The 17,483-nt window shown below is 34.6% G+C and overlaps 1 protein-coding gene across 2 annotated transcripts in view; it reads left to right on the plus strand.

Moving 5' to 3' along the window:
* The window catches only part of EML5 (EMAP like 5), a gene marked incomplete at its 5' end in the record, with an annotated part of 161,250 nt that overhangs the window by 78,303 nt on the left and 65,464 nt on the right, over nucleotides 1-17,483 (plus strand). For both annotated transcript variants that reach the window (XM_082853619.1, XM_082853620.1), the window contains 8 exons: nucleotides 3,359-3,526; nucleotides 4,203-4,309; nucleotides 4,826-4,944; nucleotides 6,309-6,495; nucleotides 9,405-9,510; nucleotides 10,919-11,012; nucleotides 11,989-12,089; nucleotides 16,661-16,863. In XM_082853619.1, coding sequence (XP_082709745.1) covers nucleotides 3,359-3,526; nucleotides 4,203-4,309; nucleotides 4,826-4,944; nucleotides 6,309-6,495; nucleotides 9,405-9,510; nucleotides 10,919-11,012; nucleotides 11,989-12,089; nucleotides 16,661-16,863 — 1,085 coding nt within the window. The remainder of the gene's footprint in view (nucleotides 1-3,358; nucleotides 3,527-4,202; nucleotides 4,310-4,825; nucleotides 4,945-6,308; nucleotides 6,496-9,404; nucleotides 9,511-10,918; nucleotides 11,013-11,988; nucleotides 12,090-16,660; nucleotides 16,864-17,483) is intronic.

Below are 17,483 nucleotides of genomic sequence, written 5' to 3' on the forward strand. Positions count from 1 at the left end.
AATTGTTTTCCACAATGGTTATACCATTTTACAAACCCTGTTGATCTACATCCTCTTAAGCACTTGACATTGCCACACTTTTTATTTTTGTAAATCTAGTTGGTGTAAATGGTGTCACATTGTCTTAATTTACATTTATCTAATTACTAATAAGATTGACCATCTTTTCCAATATTTTTTGATTCTCGGCATTTCCTCTTCTATCAAACACAGGTTCATATCTTTTGCCTATGTTTTAGAGTTATTTCTTTTATTGTTTTATAGAAATAATTTTATATACTATAGATACAAATGATTTGTAATTTTTATGGATTACAGATGCCTTTTTTTGAGTTTGTTAGTTATTTTTTTTAATGATGTCTTTTGTTGACTAGTTTTTATTTCAGTGTAGTCAAATCAGTTTCTCTTTTTTTTTTTCTGAACAATGCTGTTTTATGTATTAAGGAATTCTACTTTTTACTAGGGTCAAAAAAGATATTCTCATATATTTTATATCTAGAAGTTTTAAGGTCATCAAAACATTGTTAAATGGGAAAAAAATCTTTTGTCATATTGCTACAATTTATTGAAGAGATTTAACTCATATTAACTTTGTGTTAAAATATACCCTAAAATAAATTAGAAAAGACATGGGATCATTGAAGCATAAATATTTCAGTCTATTGCTTTATCCTCACCAAGAATTATCATTCTGTTCTCATTTAAATTAGGAATGCTTCTATGACCATTCTAGCTTGCTTTGATAAATCTTTTCTCTGAGATGTTAGTCCTAATTGATGACATACTGTTTAGACCTTAAATGTTCTTTTATCATTTCCTATCATATGTCAGTTTTTAATAATGAAGGGACTTTGAGAGCTTATAATCCAATTTATACTAAAATGGAAATGGAGTCTAAGAGAGGTTAACTGATGTGCTCAAGCTCCTGTGCTATTAAGTAGTCAAGATGACACTCAAACCTAGTCTTTTGATTTCAACTCCAATACTCTTTACATCAGACTTTTTGTCCCCTTTAATGAATTGTAAGTGTTGGAGTTCATGCCCTCTCAGTCTCCTTCACTACTCTTCTTCCCTCCTCTACAATCTAGCATTTCAACTCAAGTGTATAGGCAGAGTAAGGGAAAATATGATCTTTCTTTTTTTTTTTCCTTTCTTTCCCTTTCTTCAGATACCTAATGAATGTTTGCTATGTATCAGGCATTAGGGATGTATGATAAACAAGATACAATCCTGCCCTCAAGGAGCTTATAGTTTATTAGAGGAGTTAACAAGTAAATAGACTATTACATTTGAGTGTTATAAATACATGGGGTAATAACAGGGAATTCTGGAAGCATGATAAGAGGATATGATTGGTCTTGGTGAGTCATGGTCACTTCTTAAAAGATGTGATATCTAGGTTTACTTTTAAGATAAACTGTTTATCATAGTTAGATAAGCAGTGCTGGCTATTGAATAATTATTAATAAAGTCACTTTGATTAGAAATAACTGGCTTCCCTTAGACTTATTCCATAGCTTTCTTGCTGAATTGCCTTGGTTCTTCCAGAGGAATTGATCTTTGAAAAGTCACAGAGAAAATCATTTGGAAGGCCTTACAGGATTATCTACACCTCTCTTGGAACTATCACCCAATATAGTCAATTAGAATAGGTGCTCAGATAACTCTTCTTCATTTGCTCTAAACATAACAAAATTAGTACACCTTAAAAACTTGGAATTTTATTTGCTGAAACTTCTGGTTTTACCTTGTAAGTCTCTCTGTTGCCTAAGAGTATGTACAGGGCCCCATCAAAGGAAGTAATAGCCAGAGTCCTCTTGACAGGCAAATAATGCATTCTCTTATAAGAGGGATGGGACTAAATCTTACCTTATTGGACTTGTGGAGTGAATTGTGGCAAGTTACCCATCTAGAAAGTTACTGACTTCTGTTAAGCTACATAAAAAATTGATTCTTAAAAAAATAACATTACTGGGGCTTCCCTGGTGGCGCAGTGGTTGGGAGTCCGCCTGCCGATGCAGGGGACGCGGGTTCGTGCCCCGGTCCGGGAGGATCCCGCGTGCCGCGGAGCGGCTGGGCCTGTGAGCCAGGGCCGCTGAGCCTGCGCGTCCGGAGCCTGTGCTCAGCAACCGGACAGGCCACAGCAGTGAGAGGCCCCCGTACCGCCAAAAAAAAAAAAAAAAAAAAAAAAATAACATTACTGTCAGGTAGCAGTAAATTGTAATCTATGTAGTTTGGGTCACATCTTTTATGCTTTGATTAGATGGCTATCCCTAAATTCATGGCCAAGGTGAAGGTTTTTCTCCAGTTTGTAATTGATGGATCTTTGCCATCCTGAAATACAAGCCTTCTGTAGCTTCAAATAAAACTTCTAAAACATTATCAAAATGAAACTAAACATTATTGTGTTTAGTGTACTCTGACAGGAACATATACATATTGCCAAATATCAAGTTTATCTAAGCAAGATATAGAAAATGTATTCTGAACTTAGAACCACAAAAATGGTTCCTATCATTGCACAGATTTTTTAAAAATTAGCCAGAAAGTTAAACAAATCCTTTACAGTTGGAGAAGTCTGGTATATAAAACCTTAACCAAATGCTGCTACTTAACATCACTAGTGATAGAACTGTGGTGCCCCTTAAAATGATGTATCCAAAAGGACACAACATTGCCTGTGCAAAAAACACATCTTAATCTAATCATGAAGAAACATCAGACAAACCCACATTGAAGGACATTATACCAAATATTTAGGTTTAAAAAAATGACTATAAAAGATAGTTGTTGGGACAACTGGATGTATTTTATTTTGGTTAGTATGGTATATTACATTGATTGATTTTTGTATATTGAACCAACCTTGCATTCCTGGCATAAATCCCGTTTGGTTATGGTGTGTAGTCCTTTTTATATATTGCTAATATTTTCTTGATGGCTTAAGCTTTAAAAGGATCTTCGCAGCTAAGGCTGAGAATAGTGAGGGAGGAGATTGGTCAATATCACTTAAGATCAAAGGTGTCAGGCCAAAACATTCAAATATCTGAATATAAAAACAATTGATCCCCTTGTAGCTGCAGGCTTTTCTCAAAGCAGTAAGATAGTGCTTCACAGCTCTTGTGGTTCTTACCAAATTATATTGTGAATCAGTAGAGCAAAGATTTATGTCCCTTGATGTACACTCATTCATTTGTTCACTCAGTGAATTTTTGAATTAACATTTTTCCCCGTTCATCATAATTAAGGTAATAGAAATAGGATGCATTGGTTCAGGTATAGAAATTGTTGTTTATAGTGTTTTTGTGTGTGTGTATTGGCATTTGTTTATCAATTTAAAGGTATATTTTTGTTATAGGGGCCAAGTTTAAAAAATACATTGGCCATTCAGCTCATGTAACTAATGTCAGATGGTCACATGATTATCAGTGGGTTATTTCTATTGGTGGAGCAGATCACTCTGTCTTTCAGTGGAAATTTATTCCTGAAAGAAAACTAAAAGATGCTCTTCACATAGCACCCCAAGGTGAGTAGAACACACTGCCTAAACAATTTCTCTGTCAAATAACTCTTCAGTAACCCCCAAATAACAATTTTACTCTTGAAACATACACAAGCCTCGTATGTTAACAGTATAGATTATTATTATTAGTGGAAATTTTAAATAAAATATTAGGTCTATATGTTTAAACTCAGTTGTCACAGAGCATGGACTACAAAGTACTTTTGGTTACACTTTCATCTATCAAATGATGAGTAAAAAACATGCATTAGTAAAACAAACATTTAATATATTCTCTGGGAGATGGGTATCTAGGTTTCAGTATGGTTTTTTTGACAAAGAAAAATTATCTAATGTCAGTTCATCTGTTGCATTATGGTATTTTCTAGCTATTTTTCATGTTAATTATAGGTTATATTCACTTATATTTGCACAGACATTTAAATTTGATGTAGCGGTCATTGGGGAGCCAGTGAAGGGATTTAAAGGAACTATTGAGTTTGCAGTGAGTGGAGAGGAAGATAATCTGTAGTACAGTTTACTGACATCTGTGTCACTTGAATAGGTAATTTCATTTGCTTGTTTTATGGCTTGTCTCCATGTCAGTTGGCACAGTCAGCTCTTAATCATTAATTTTATTGTGCTGTTTTGGAAATGAATCTTCTTTAAACAGGTAATGTTTCATTTTTTTAAATTACAGAAAATCTGGCTGACTCTAATAGTGATGAATCAGATTCAGATCTGTCTGATGTTCCAGAACTGGACTCTGAAATTGAACAAGAGACACAGCTCACCTACCGTCGGCAGGTAATTTTTATTACCACGTGATTTTTTCCTGAAAAATTCTAGTTTCTTCTTTATCTTGCTCCCTGTTGTTTACTCATCTATTGTTATCTTTTGCAGTTTTTAATTTTCCAAGAAATGTATGGCTGTTTCCCCCTTTAAGAGTTAAAGTATACTTGTGTAAAATGTTATTTATATTAAGTGCTTGATATACTAACTGTGCCTGTATTGTATTGTATTATATATTATATGTGCTTTTTGTCGCAGTACACTTCCATTTATTTCCTTTAAAATACTCTCTTACGAAGTATAAAAATTTCATGTAAACTAAATGTGTATTTGTCAGTGTGATACTTAGAAAATGTAAATACGTTTGTCTTTCCAAGGAAGTAAATTTCATAAAAAATCTTCCTACTGAAGACAGTTGTTAAAACTTTAGCGATCATAGTAACCACAATGTCTGAAGTTACATTAGGAATATATAACACCTCTATAAATTTGTGTTCTAAGAATATTTCTACTTATGTACATTATTTAAAGGTTTACACGGAAGATCTACCTCAGCTTAAAGAACAATACAAAGAGAAACAAAAAAGTGGTACTTCTAAAAGAAGAGAGCGGGCTCCAGGAAATAGTATTCGATTACACTTTGTTCACGGGTACAAAACGACTACTTTTCATTTATGTGTTTGAATTTTGGTTCACATTTACTAGCTATGTGACTTTGAGCAAGACACTTAACCTCTCTGTGTTTCTGTTTTACCATCTGTAAAATGGAGATAACAGTATTTTTCTTGATAGGATTCTGGTGAGGAGTAAATAAGTCAATACTTGTGGTGACTTAGAATGTTTTCTGGCACTATATAAGTATTTATTAAATAAAAAATTAATTTGTCTTATGAAAATTTAGTGTTATATTTATAGAAATGGATCTCTTTAAACAAAATAAGTGAAATGTGAGAGATTATCATCTCCCCTAAATATGTCTAATTTGTAATGATATTGTGGCTTGTTTTGGCCTAAGCATTTTGGCCTATATATTATAATTTCAATAAAATACAGATTCTGGATTCTCTTAGAATATCTGGCAATACAGATCTCACATTTTATCCCAGGACAAACAGAGTCTCCAGTCCAACTCTTTCCTTCCCCTACCTAGTAATCATTGTCTTACCTGGCTTATAATGTTTTCAAGAATTTGAAAAAAAAACAGATTTATTTAGTAAAAATATTTTTCTTCCAGTGTTAAAATAGACAGTACTTCTTTTTGTTTGTTTGTTTGGAAGCATTGTGTGTGTGTGTGTGTGTGTGTGTGTGTGTGTGTGTTTTAATTGGAGTATAGTTGATTTACAATGTTGTTTTAGTTTCAGGTGTATAGCAGAGTGACTCAGTTGTACATATACATATATCCACTCTTTTTTAGAGTCTTTTCCCATATAGGCCATTACAGAGTATTAAGTAGTGTTCCCTGTGCTGCTATTCAGTAGGTCCTTATTAGTTATCTATTTTATCTATATTGATCATTTTTGAGGGGATTTGACTACTTGTTTTCTGGATGTGTATAATATTTTTAAATTGTTAAAACTTATTTTTGTAATATATATTGATATATTTTATTCTCATGGTTGAACAGTGTGTATAAAAGGATACACTCTGAAAATCATCTTCCTACCTCTGCCCTCCCAGCCATCATTTCCCCCCCACCCAAAGGGAATCACTGTTACCTAGTTTCAGAAATATTTATGTATAATATAGTACAAACAAATACAAATATATATTCTTTTCTATACCCTTTCACTTGTAAAAAAGCAACTTTTTGCTTTATAGTATACAAATTTAGTATTATGCTTGGATTTAGCTATTTGTAATCAGAGCAGTTCACAAAAGTTTATGGGATCTGAGATATTTGTATTTTTTAAAATTGTTCAGTATCTTGTAAAGCTGGAAATTGAATGTCCTCTGTGTAGTCCATATTTATCAGTAAAAGGCCAAAGGTAATGTTATATGATTTTTCTATATTTAGTTACAGAGGGTATGACTGTCGAAGTAATCTGTTCTATACTCAAATTGGTGAAATTGTGTACCATGTGGCAGCAGTGGGTGTCATTTATAATCGACAACAGAACACACAGCGCTTTTACCTGGGTCACGATGATGATATTCTCTGCCTGGCTATTCATCCTGTGAAAGACTATGTGGCAACAGGCCAGGTAGGTCCTTTGAAAGACTATGCGACAACAGCCCAGATAGGTTAGACCTTCGTTTGGGTTTAAAGTTAAGTTAGTCCATTTTTTTCCTTATCTTTTGTATTCTAGGAAATGAAGAATTCTTTAGAATGGGATTTTATTTTCATATTACAAATAAAACTTTTTTCTTATAGTTTTCCTTAGAGTTTTATTGTTTTACTTATTGTAATTTGAATTTGGAACTATGAGCTCTGGCTTGACACCTTTCTGTCAGGATAATATTAATTTTTTAAATTTATGAGTAAAAATTACAAAAACTGTAAAGACTAGAAATCTGGTTTTTTAATTATTTTAAATAATATAAGTTATCTAAGAAATGTTCTGTGACAAACAGGATGACTATGTTTTTATTTTACAATCATGATAGTAACATATTCGGGTTTACCAAAGTAGAAAACATGGAGAAAAGTCATAACTGATACCTCTCTATATGGATATTCTTAGAGAAGGAAGGGAAAGGGTGATATTTATAAATTCTCACTGTGTGTAAGCACTTTACTAGTTTCTTAATGTATATTTATTTTATTCTCACCTCATCTCTATGAGAGTAAAACCATTTCCCCCAGTTTATAAATGAAGAAGTTTAGGTTTAAAGAAATTAGATAATTTTCTCAAAGATCTGTCAGCTAATAAGTGGTAAAGCCTAAAGCCCTTAGTCTGTTTGGCTTTAAATACTGTGTAAGTATACCTTCTGGGATATATTGAGGGTGGGGGTAGGAAACTTGCATCATCCTATGTAGCTTCCGTGAAAGGAGAGAAAGCTCTTCCCTTTTTCTTTCTCCCATCTTCCCTCACTCTGTTTGTACCTCCCCTGACTCTTTCCTTTTCTCCTTCCTTTCCTTCCCTCCTTTTCTCCCTCCTTTCTTCTATTCATTCAGAAACATTCATAGAGCATGTGCTGTGTACCAGGAAAGACTCTGGGAATATAAATAAAACACCTTGCCATGGTAAAACATTCATACTCTGTGGGGGAAGACAAACACGCAAGAAAATTGTGATACAGTGTCATAAGTATAGATCAGGGCTTCTTACCTTGGCACTGTTGACATTTTGGGCCAGATAATTCTTTATTGTAAAGATAATTGCATTTTTGTGTATAATGCCATCCTGTGCACTGTAGGATGTTTAGCAGCATCTCTGGCCTCTACGGACTAGAGGCCAGTTAACACCACCCACCCCAGCTGTGACAACCAAAAATGTCTCCAGACAGCCTTTGGGAGGCAAGTCACCCCCTGCTGAGAACCACTAGGCTAGAGATATGTATAAAGCTCTCTTGAAATATTATAAAGGACTGATATATTGTGCCTAGTGGAATCAGGGAAACCCTCATAGAGAAGATGACATTTGAGCTGAGTAGTTTACCTGATAGAGGGGAGGTTGGGGAATGTATTTTAAGTGTGTCATATCACGTGTAACAGTGGGGGAAAAAATAAAAAAATAAAAATACAACTTCTTTAAAAAACTGTGAGCAACGCAAAGTATTCAAATCTTAGAGTGCATGATGGACATTAGCGGAAGAACTAATTAAATGGGCTGGCAGAGGCCTCAGGGGCACCATTTACTTTCACCTTTAGTTTATATAAATGATTCCTCTTAAAACACGATTATGTACCCATTGTGCTGTTGCAAGGAGTTTGGACATTATTCTGCTACTACTGGAATGAAGACTGTAAAAACTGGTCATTTACTACCATAATTCTGGAATTTTAGGGAGTTTGGGCCAAATTAAACTATAAGTCAGTATGCCCACAGGACATCCCTGGATACCCAATGACCTCTTCCTCTGCTAGACTTTTAGCCAGAACTCTAACAGAAAGACAGATTAAGGGAATTCGCTGGTGGTCCAGTGGTTGGGACACTGCACTTCCACTGCAGGGGACCCAGGTTTGATCCCTGGTCAGGGAACTAAGATCCCACAACCCATGAGGCACAGCCAAAGAAAAAAGATTAACAAGAGAAAAACAAAAAGTTTATTAACAGGTGCAATTCATATCACCTGGGAGAAACCTAAACCAAAAGTAACTCAAAATGGTTTAGAACTCCAGCTTATATAGAAAACAGTAGATCTGTAGACAAATGACAGGACAGAGGAAAGCAGTTAATAACTTAGTGAAATATTGATCGATTGCAGTATTGTTTTTTGTTATGTCTTTATATAAAACCAATCTCAAAATTAACAGTAATTGGCAGGTATGTTAGTTATTTCAGGAGTTGCTTTCATAAGCAAAGTTATTATATCTCTTAATCTGTATAAAGAAAGTGATTACTTGAGTCTAAAGGAATAAAGAATTAAGTTGTGTTAACCTGCTTGGCGCTTTAACCCCTCTGTATCTTGTTTACACTATTATCCTAGCCTAGAATATACTTGTTTACTTCTCTTTTTATCTAAGACCTACACTCTTTGAAGGCCCACGTCAAGTAGCATCTCTTCCATGAAGATTTTCTCTACAACCTTTTCATCCCCATTAAGCATGTATTACCAGATGTTCATATTTTAATGGAAAATATCTCGTTTTCCCAATGAGTTTGCAAAATTTGTCTAATTGTCTTAGTGCTCATTGTACCTAGCATAGTAATGCTGCCAATAATAGATGCTTGGTAAGCATTATCTTTATTGATGAAGTATAGGATAAGGTTTAGGAGCTACGTAGTTGTAGAACATTCCTTGAAACACTGAGCCTAGTCTCATTAGCTTTTCAACAAATGTAAGGGAAAAATGTTGATCACGTATACAGTCTGCTTTATACTTTTTATTTGATAAATATTTATAGCAAATATGACAAAGGTTGTTAAATCTCCTGTTTTCCTTTTATAGATATGAAAATAAACAATTTAATTGCATAAAATGACTTTTATAATTCTTTCTATTTTAGGTAGGTAGGGATCCCTCAGTTCACATATGGGACACAGAGACCATTAAACCATTGTCGATATTAAAGGGCTACCACCAATATGGTGTCTGTGCTGTTGATTTCTCAGGTAAGGCAGTTTTCTGTCTCAGTAAGAATGATCAAAATGCAGAGGCAATGCATGGCATTTTAGTCTAAATTAGTGTTGCCTAAACTTGTCATTTAATAGTGACCTTCACAATTTTTTATCAAATGTGCATACTGTTGTCCTAACCAATCAAGGCTCTGAAAGTGTGGGTTTGCTAGCTGTTTTATAATAATAATTTAATGAAATGTAATTTTAATACCCATTGTTATAAAGATGTTTCTATTAAAATAAAAAATGTTTGTCTACATAACCTCTGAAACTGTCTCAGTTACCACTAGTGGTATGTATTTCCAACCTTGGGCAAACCCTGATCTCATTTAATGTTTTGCAGCCACAGAGTAAACTTTGAAAATGTTTAGGGTGAAAGCTAAGAAAGAGGTGAGAACTGAAATATTTGTTGTATAACATTTCTATGAAGTGACAATTCCAATCTGTCTTATCAAAATAATTTCAGATCATATTAACTCTTTGCTACATATATAAAAGTTTAACAACTACAGATAGATCTACAGTGAAAGCTGGGGTATGGATTGGGAAGAGTGGGGAAATACCATTAATAGAGAATTTTATATTAAGAAACAGTAAATTTGTGCTTCCTGCTGCTCTGACTGAAGTAATAGTGAATTGCTATAGTTTGTGGGGGGAATTGTATATACACATATTAAAATCTGCCAAAGGTGAAGAAACTGAATGGTAAAGGAGTCAACAAGAAAAATACCACTGGTAGCGATAACACACTAGTTGAGGTTTGCAAAAAGTGTGGCAGAGTGGCAAATGTTTTATTATAGATTGCCTTTACAACCTATAAACATATGCACACCTGCCAGCATGACTGACTTAGCGCAATCTCTTGTCTAATAGTCATTACTTGTTGCTTGATGGTAGTAACAACTAAAATAATTGACCTTCACTACAAACAGTCATATTAAACAGCAATATGTATTTGTAACCTGTGTCTTTTGCATTTGATTCGCTTTTTGTAATCCCTATGACTTCTTATATCACAGTAGAGTTCCTATGGTGAAATTCATTGGCGTATATCACTTCTTCCTTCCTTCTTTCTTAGTTTTCCCTCTCCTTCTCATCTTTTAAATATCTTTTTTCTACTTTTCTTATCTTCCTCCTTTCCCCTGTCTTAAGCTGGTAGAAGATGAGGTAAGTGAAGTCAGAGGAAGAAGTCAGCAGATAGGTTTAGATGCATTGAGACACTATTCTTCCCCTTCCTTATAAATTCTGCTTTTTGTTTCATAGCTGTATGCATGCCTAACATTTAACAATATTTTATTTTATAAAAATTTAAATATAGTGCTGTGGTATCAGAATATGTACTGAGTGTTTTTTATCTTCTGAATGTTAATGATCAGTCTATCTCTGTGATTAATTTTCATAGCGGATGGGAAACGTTTGGCTTCAGTTGGAATAGATGATAGCCACACTATTGTGCTATGGGACTGGAGAAAAGGAGAGAAACTTTCGATAGCAAGGTAGGGAAAAAACTTGATAATCACATTGGCAAAATACTGAAATTACCTTGGACTTAAAATTTTTTTTACTTATAACAGTTTTGAAATCAAGCAAACGTAACTTTTTAAATTGTTGCCGTCTTTATTACCATTGAATAAATAGTATAATTGTGGTAAAAAGACAAATGATTTCATGATTCATTGTAGGTTTATCCCTTGTGCACACACTTTTTAATGTAACTGTAATATGATATTCGAAGTAGTGATTATCAAAAATCTCCATTTATAGGTAGAGTGAATTCCACTGTAAGATAAGCTATTCTGTAGTCACTGAAAACATGATAAAATACTCATTTTATATATTTGAGTGAAAGGAGATACATACACACATGTATCACAAAGAAATTATAGATTATTTTTATTTTCTCTGTTATAGTTTTCATTTTCTACAGTGAGCATTATTATTTCTATAATACTAAAAAATATTAGCAATTGCTTTAAAGGAGGAAATAGTCAACAGTTTCAGACTATTTTTTTAACTTCCTATTCCCTAAAGTGACACATAAAAGCACTTTAAAATATAGATAAATGGTTTCTGCAGAGTATATAGACAGGACCCAAATAAAAGATAGTTTAAGAGGATTTTGTATTTGGAAAGACTATATTAAGCTGTAACAGAGTACCATAAAAAATTTTTTTTCTTTAACTCATTCATGCCACAAATGGCATTCTCTATGTACAGTACTATTTGGTGCTATCCAAAAGAAGTTCAGTTCTCACGGTTCCTATCTTTTAAGATTCTGTTGAGAGGAGTTAATAAATTAAAATAATAACAAAATAACAAATGTACAAATGCATGATTATGTAGCCTAAACCTAAGAGACAAGTGGGCCAAGCATTTAGTAATGGAGTAATCAAGATAGGGTTTGGATTAGGCAAAAGGTTATTACAGGAGAGATTTATCTTCAGAGTTAAAACATTTTGGTATTTATTTCAGAGGAAGTAAAGATAAGATTTTTGTTGTAAAGATGAACCCGTACGTGCCTGATAAATTAATTACAGCTGGAATTAAACACATGAAATTTTGGCGTAGAGCAGGTAAGGAAGTGCTTCTTTTTGCTCCTTTGAAATTTAAGAAACTATTACTTTTTTTTTTGACATCTTTATTGAAGTATAATTGCTTTACAATGGTGTGTTAATTTCTGCTATATAACAAAGTGAATCAGCTATACATATGCATATATCCCCATATCTCCTCCCTCTTGCGTCTTCCTCCCACCCTCCCTATCCCACCCCTCTAGGTGGTCACAAAGCACCAAGCTGATCTCCCTGTGCTATGCGGCTGCTTCCCACTAGCTATCTATTTTACATTTGGTAGAAACTATTACTTTTAAAAGCGATTTGGTGTTAAGTACAATGTGGTATCCTAAATTGGATCCTGGAACAGAAGTTTCATTAGTTGAAAAATAGATGAAATCTGAATGAAGTTTGGAGTTCAGTTAATAGTAATATATCAAATATGTCTATTTTTTAGTTTTGACAAGTAGTCTGTAGTATTGTAGGATGTTAATGTTATGGGAAACTGGGTGGGCGAGCAGTATATGAGAACACTCTGTGTTATCTTTGCATCTTTTATGAAAATCTAAAATTCTCAAAAGTGAAAAGTTTATTTTTTTAAAAGAATGATTCACAGTTGTCTTGATACATTTTAAACAAAGTTAAGATTTATTTTATCATTATTGGCTGCATTGATATAGCATTCATATTTACAAAAGAATTTAACTTATGAGATTAATCAAGTGATGTCCAGACTTCGTTCTTCTGTTGAAGACATGTGTTTTAGTCTAAACTAAAAATGAGAAATTGTGTCAAAATTCTTTATGTGCTATAAAATGATATAGAAATGGAATGTTATATTACTTTAGTCATTTAGTAAATTAGTGACTGTAGAAGTTCATATTTTAAAATTAAAAAGTCTCTTTTCCAAATCGAATAGCATACTTATAAATTCCAGCAATTTGACAAAGTCTTAGTACACTTAAACCTTTCAGATAAAATACATAGCTATAGAGAGAAGTGAGACATAGGTTAGAAAAGAATAGGCTTAGTGAAGATATTTCCCAAGTTGAATTAACTTTCAAATTGTAAACTACATAGGACATGAGTCGATTTTCAGACTTGTTTTAATACTTTATCACAGACTCATCAGATCATAGTGTATATACATTTACAAAGTAAAAAGAAGTATCTTCACATTTGTAATTTTCATTCCCATTCATTTAAACGAAACTTTTGAGTATCTTAGTCACTTGGACTTGCAAATACCCAGCAAGTAATGCTATTATTGAGGTTTTGAAAAAAAAAACAACTATAAGTTTGTCTGAAATAAGAGACTTAAAGAAAGTAAATAGCCTTAAAGTGAAAAGATTTGCAATTGAATAACTTTTTTCTTTAACTTTGATTTGACATAAAGTAGACCTGAAACTGAACCATAAAAGGATAAATGTTAAGACTTCAGTGCATTTCAGCATTCCTCACTTTGAGGTTCTGATCCAGAGTTCAGTAGTCAACTGGGAAATAAGTAACTACTTTATTAATCTGAATAAATGCCATCTGTCTGCCCTCTAAATGCATAGCTTTATGTAAACTAAGTTAAAGATGACTTAGGACTAAGGCTAAAAGGGAGCTTCTTACCTCCTATCCCAGATATAGCCTTTGAGAATTGCAAGTTATGAATTATTAATCTCTAAGGAATTTGAACTCTATTCCATGGCTGGTATGACCTTGTACAATACAAACATGTTATGCTGTGTGTATCAGAAAACTCAATAATGATTATCTAAACCAGAGGTGAAAAACTCTGTAAATGGCCAAATAGTAAATATTTTAGACTTTCCAGACACAGAGACAAAATCAAGAATATTATATAGATACTTAGAGAACAAGAGAGAGAACTCCTGCCTTGCCTTACCCAGTTTGCACCCAGTTGCCATTAACTGGAGACATTCCCTCCAAGATCAGCCTGCTGCAGTGAACAGGACTTGCAGGTTGGACTCGGGGGAGACCACAGTCAGCTTCACTCTGCCCTAGCGACACACTGATTCTAGTGTGTCTTCTCCTCCTGGAGAACCCTACCTTCTCAACTTCGGCAGATGGCCAGAGGCAAGGCAACTCCTGGACTGTGATTTCACTGCTGGGTGCCCAGAAGTTTCCACAGCAAAGTCCTCAACTTGTGGATGGTGACCAGCTCGGGCCCTAGGCAGCTGCTAGTTGGCAGCCAAAAGTCAGGGAGGCAGGCTCTGGGAGCAGAGAAGAAAACCAACATAGCCACTGCAGCTGTGCTCCAGTGGGCACTGAACAAAAACAGGTGATGGCAGGATTTGGCCTACAGCCCATAGTTTGCTGACCCTGCTCTGGATGGATAATCTATGCTCTAGTGAAACCCAGTCCCCTCCACTTGTGCACTAGATCCCATTTCTCAGCTATTCAAGGGCATCATTCCAACTCTTCTTCCCTTTCTCTCTTGCATTATCAGTTTTCCCTCTCTACCAACTCTTTCCTTTCAGTATATAAATGTGGTGTTATTTCTCCATCTTAAGTAAGTAAAACCAAACAAAACTACTCTTTGAGCTCTACCTTCCATTTGCTAATCAATTTCTCTTCTTACCTATGTACTAAAACACATCCACACAGTTGTTTACACTTTAAATTTGTGAGTTATCTTCTCCTTCTTTTGAGAGAAGTCTAACCTGTTTTTTCCCCTTCACCACTTGACTTAACTGCCCTTCCAAGTGCACTAACAACTCTGGCTGCTATGTTAAGAAAAGACAATCTTCTGAATACATTTGGAATATGACTACTTTTCATCATCTTCTATGTTATCACCAGACCCATGCCACCCTTAGCATTTGCCCAGGTGATTGAAATAGCCTTCTAACTCTTTTCATCCTTGCCACTATTCAAATTACCCTCAACCCAGAAATCAGAATGAACCCGGTAATAAATAATATGCCAAGTCTTGTCATTCCACCACCCAAATGTTTTTCATCTCATAAAGAGTAAAAGTTAAATCCTTACAATGGTCTGTAATGCTGCCTTTGACCTCTCTGACCCCATCTCCCATTACTGCCTCCCTTACTTTCTTTGCTACTCCATACTGGCCTCCCTAGTTGTTCCTTGAAGATTCTTGTCACGTTCCTGCTTTGGGGCCTTTGCGTTTGCTGATTCCTCTGTCTTGAATGCTCTTTTTGCATGGCTTGCTCTTGCTACCTCCTTCAGGTCTTCATGAAGATACCACCTTCTCAATGAGGCCTTTCTTAACCACCCTTCTTAAAATGGACCCCTCTCATTTCTTATCTCCCTTTTATGCTTACATTTTCTCTATAGCACCCGTCATCATCTAACATCCCGCACATTTTACTTATTTGTCATATTTATTGACTGTCTCTCACCAGGAAGCTCCATGAAAGCAGGGAATTTTGTTGTCTTGTCTGTTTTGTTCATAGCTCTGCCCCCATTGCCTTAAATAGTGTCTGGTATCTATATATATTTCTTGAATAAATGAATGAGTGAATGAGTTCATTTGGAAAAATGGGCAAAAGATATCAAGAGATAATGAATGACCAATAAAAATAGGAAAAGATGATAAAGCTTATGAATAATTGGAGAAATGCAAATTAAAACCACAATAAAATTCAGTTGATATTTCACATCCCCAGTCTGATAATACCAAGTGTTCTGAAAGGTAGGAAACAACAGGAACTCCTTTCACTATTAATGGGAGTATATGTTGGTGTATCAACTTTGGAGGACAATTTGGTCATAGAGATGATACCTCTCATCTACATGCTGTTCCTTTTGCAAATACGCTATGACCATTCCTAGGCATTCCTAGAGAATCTCTTGCACTTTTATAGAAGAGGCCCTTGCAGCAGTGTTTAAAGCAGCATTGTTTTCAATAGCAAAATCTTGGAAGCAATTTTATTAAGTCCCCATTAATAGGAAAATGTTGTGTTTATATAATGGAATGCTATATAGTCAGGAAAATGAGTTTTCTAGGGGTACAAATCAACATGTATAAAACTCCACAACAAATTGTTGGTGAAAAAAGCAGGTTGCAAAAGAATACATACAGGATATGTATTTATAGACAATTTTAAACATGAAAAATAATGACGTGTTACCTAAGAATTCAAAAATGAGTAGTAAAATATGTATAAGGGAATGTGTGAGAATAATCAAGATCACATTCAGAATAGTAGCGGGTGAAGAAGGGAGATGGGATTGGCATACGTTTTGATTGTTTAGTAATTTTATGTAAATTGATAATGGATATAGAAGAGCTTATTGTATTTTTTTTACTTTTTGTATTAAATATGTCATAATATAATTTTTAAAAAATTAATCAAAAGACTGATTTAAACTGACTTAATACATATTTTTGTTTATCCAAAAAGCTATGACCTGAAAGCAGCCATGGGTATGCCTGCCGCAGCCAAGCAAGGTGTTGCCCAAGTCACTGATTGAGAGACCTTTATTTTTCTTTTTAACTCTCCTTACTGTTACATGTCTTTCTCTTTAAACAAGAAAAACAGCCGAAAAGAAATTTTATTGCTTTGAATTTTATACGTTTTGAGAGTGGTACTTTCATAATATTTTTTATGAACCAGGGGGAGGATTGATTGGAAGAAAAGGCTACGTAGGCACACCAGGGAAAAATGACACAATGATGTGTGCAGTATATGGATGGACTGAAGAGATGGCTTTTTCTGGAACATCCACAGGAGACGTGTGTATCTGGAGAGACATCTTTCTTGTAAAGACAGTTAAAGCACATGATGGACCAGTGTTCAGTATGCATGCATTGGAAAAAGTAAGTAACCTAAATAAATTTTAAGTTAGACATAGTTTGATCATGGAGTGCAGAACATTTTCACAAGTACAGGGACACTACCTTTCTACTTAGCTGAGCTACCCAATAATAATATGTGAGCTAGAGTCTCCCTGACTGTATTTTATTCCTCTTTTCAAACTCCTGAACCCAGAGTGAAATAGGTCTGCTGTTATTAAAAGAAAAGTTTAACTTAGTATTTATTAATCTTTTATTCTGAGTCAAAAATTGTTTAGGTACTTTATATGTTATCACCATATCCTGTGAGGTAGCTGTCATTATTTTTTAATAAATTTATTTGTTTTATTTGTTTATTTTTGGCTGTGTTGGGTCTTCGTTGCTGCGTGTGGGCTTTCTCTAGTTGTGGCGAGCGGGGGCTACTCTTCGTTGCAGTGCACAGGCTTCTTATTGCTTCTCTTGTTGCAGAGCACAGGCTCTAGGCACGTGGGCTTCAGTAGTTGCAGCATGCAGGCTCAGTAGTTGTGGCACATGAGCTTAGTTGCTCCGCAGCATGTGGGATCTTCCCAGACCAGGGCTCAAACCCGTGTCGCCTGCATTGGCAGGCAGATTCTTAACCACTGAGCCACCAGGGAAGTCCCGTA

This window comes from Leucopleurus acutus (assembly GCF_964270905.1).
Source record: "Leucopleurus acutus genome assembly, chromosome: 1".
NCBI classification, from domain to species: Eukaryota; Metazoa; Chordata; class Mammalia; order Artiodactyla; family Delphinidae; genus Leucopleurus; species Leucopleurus acutus.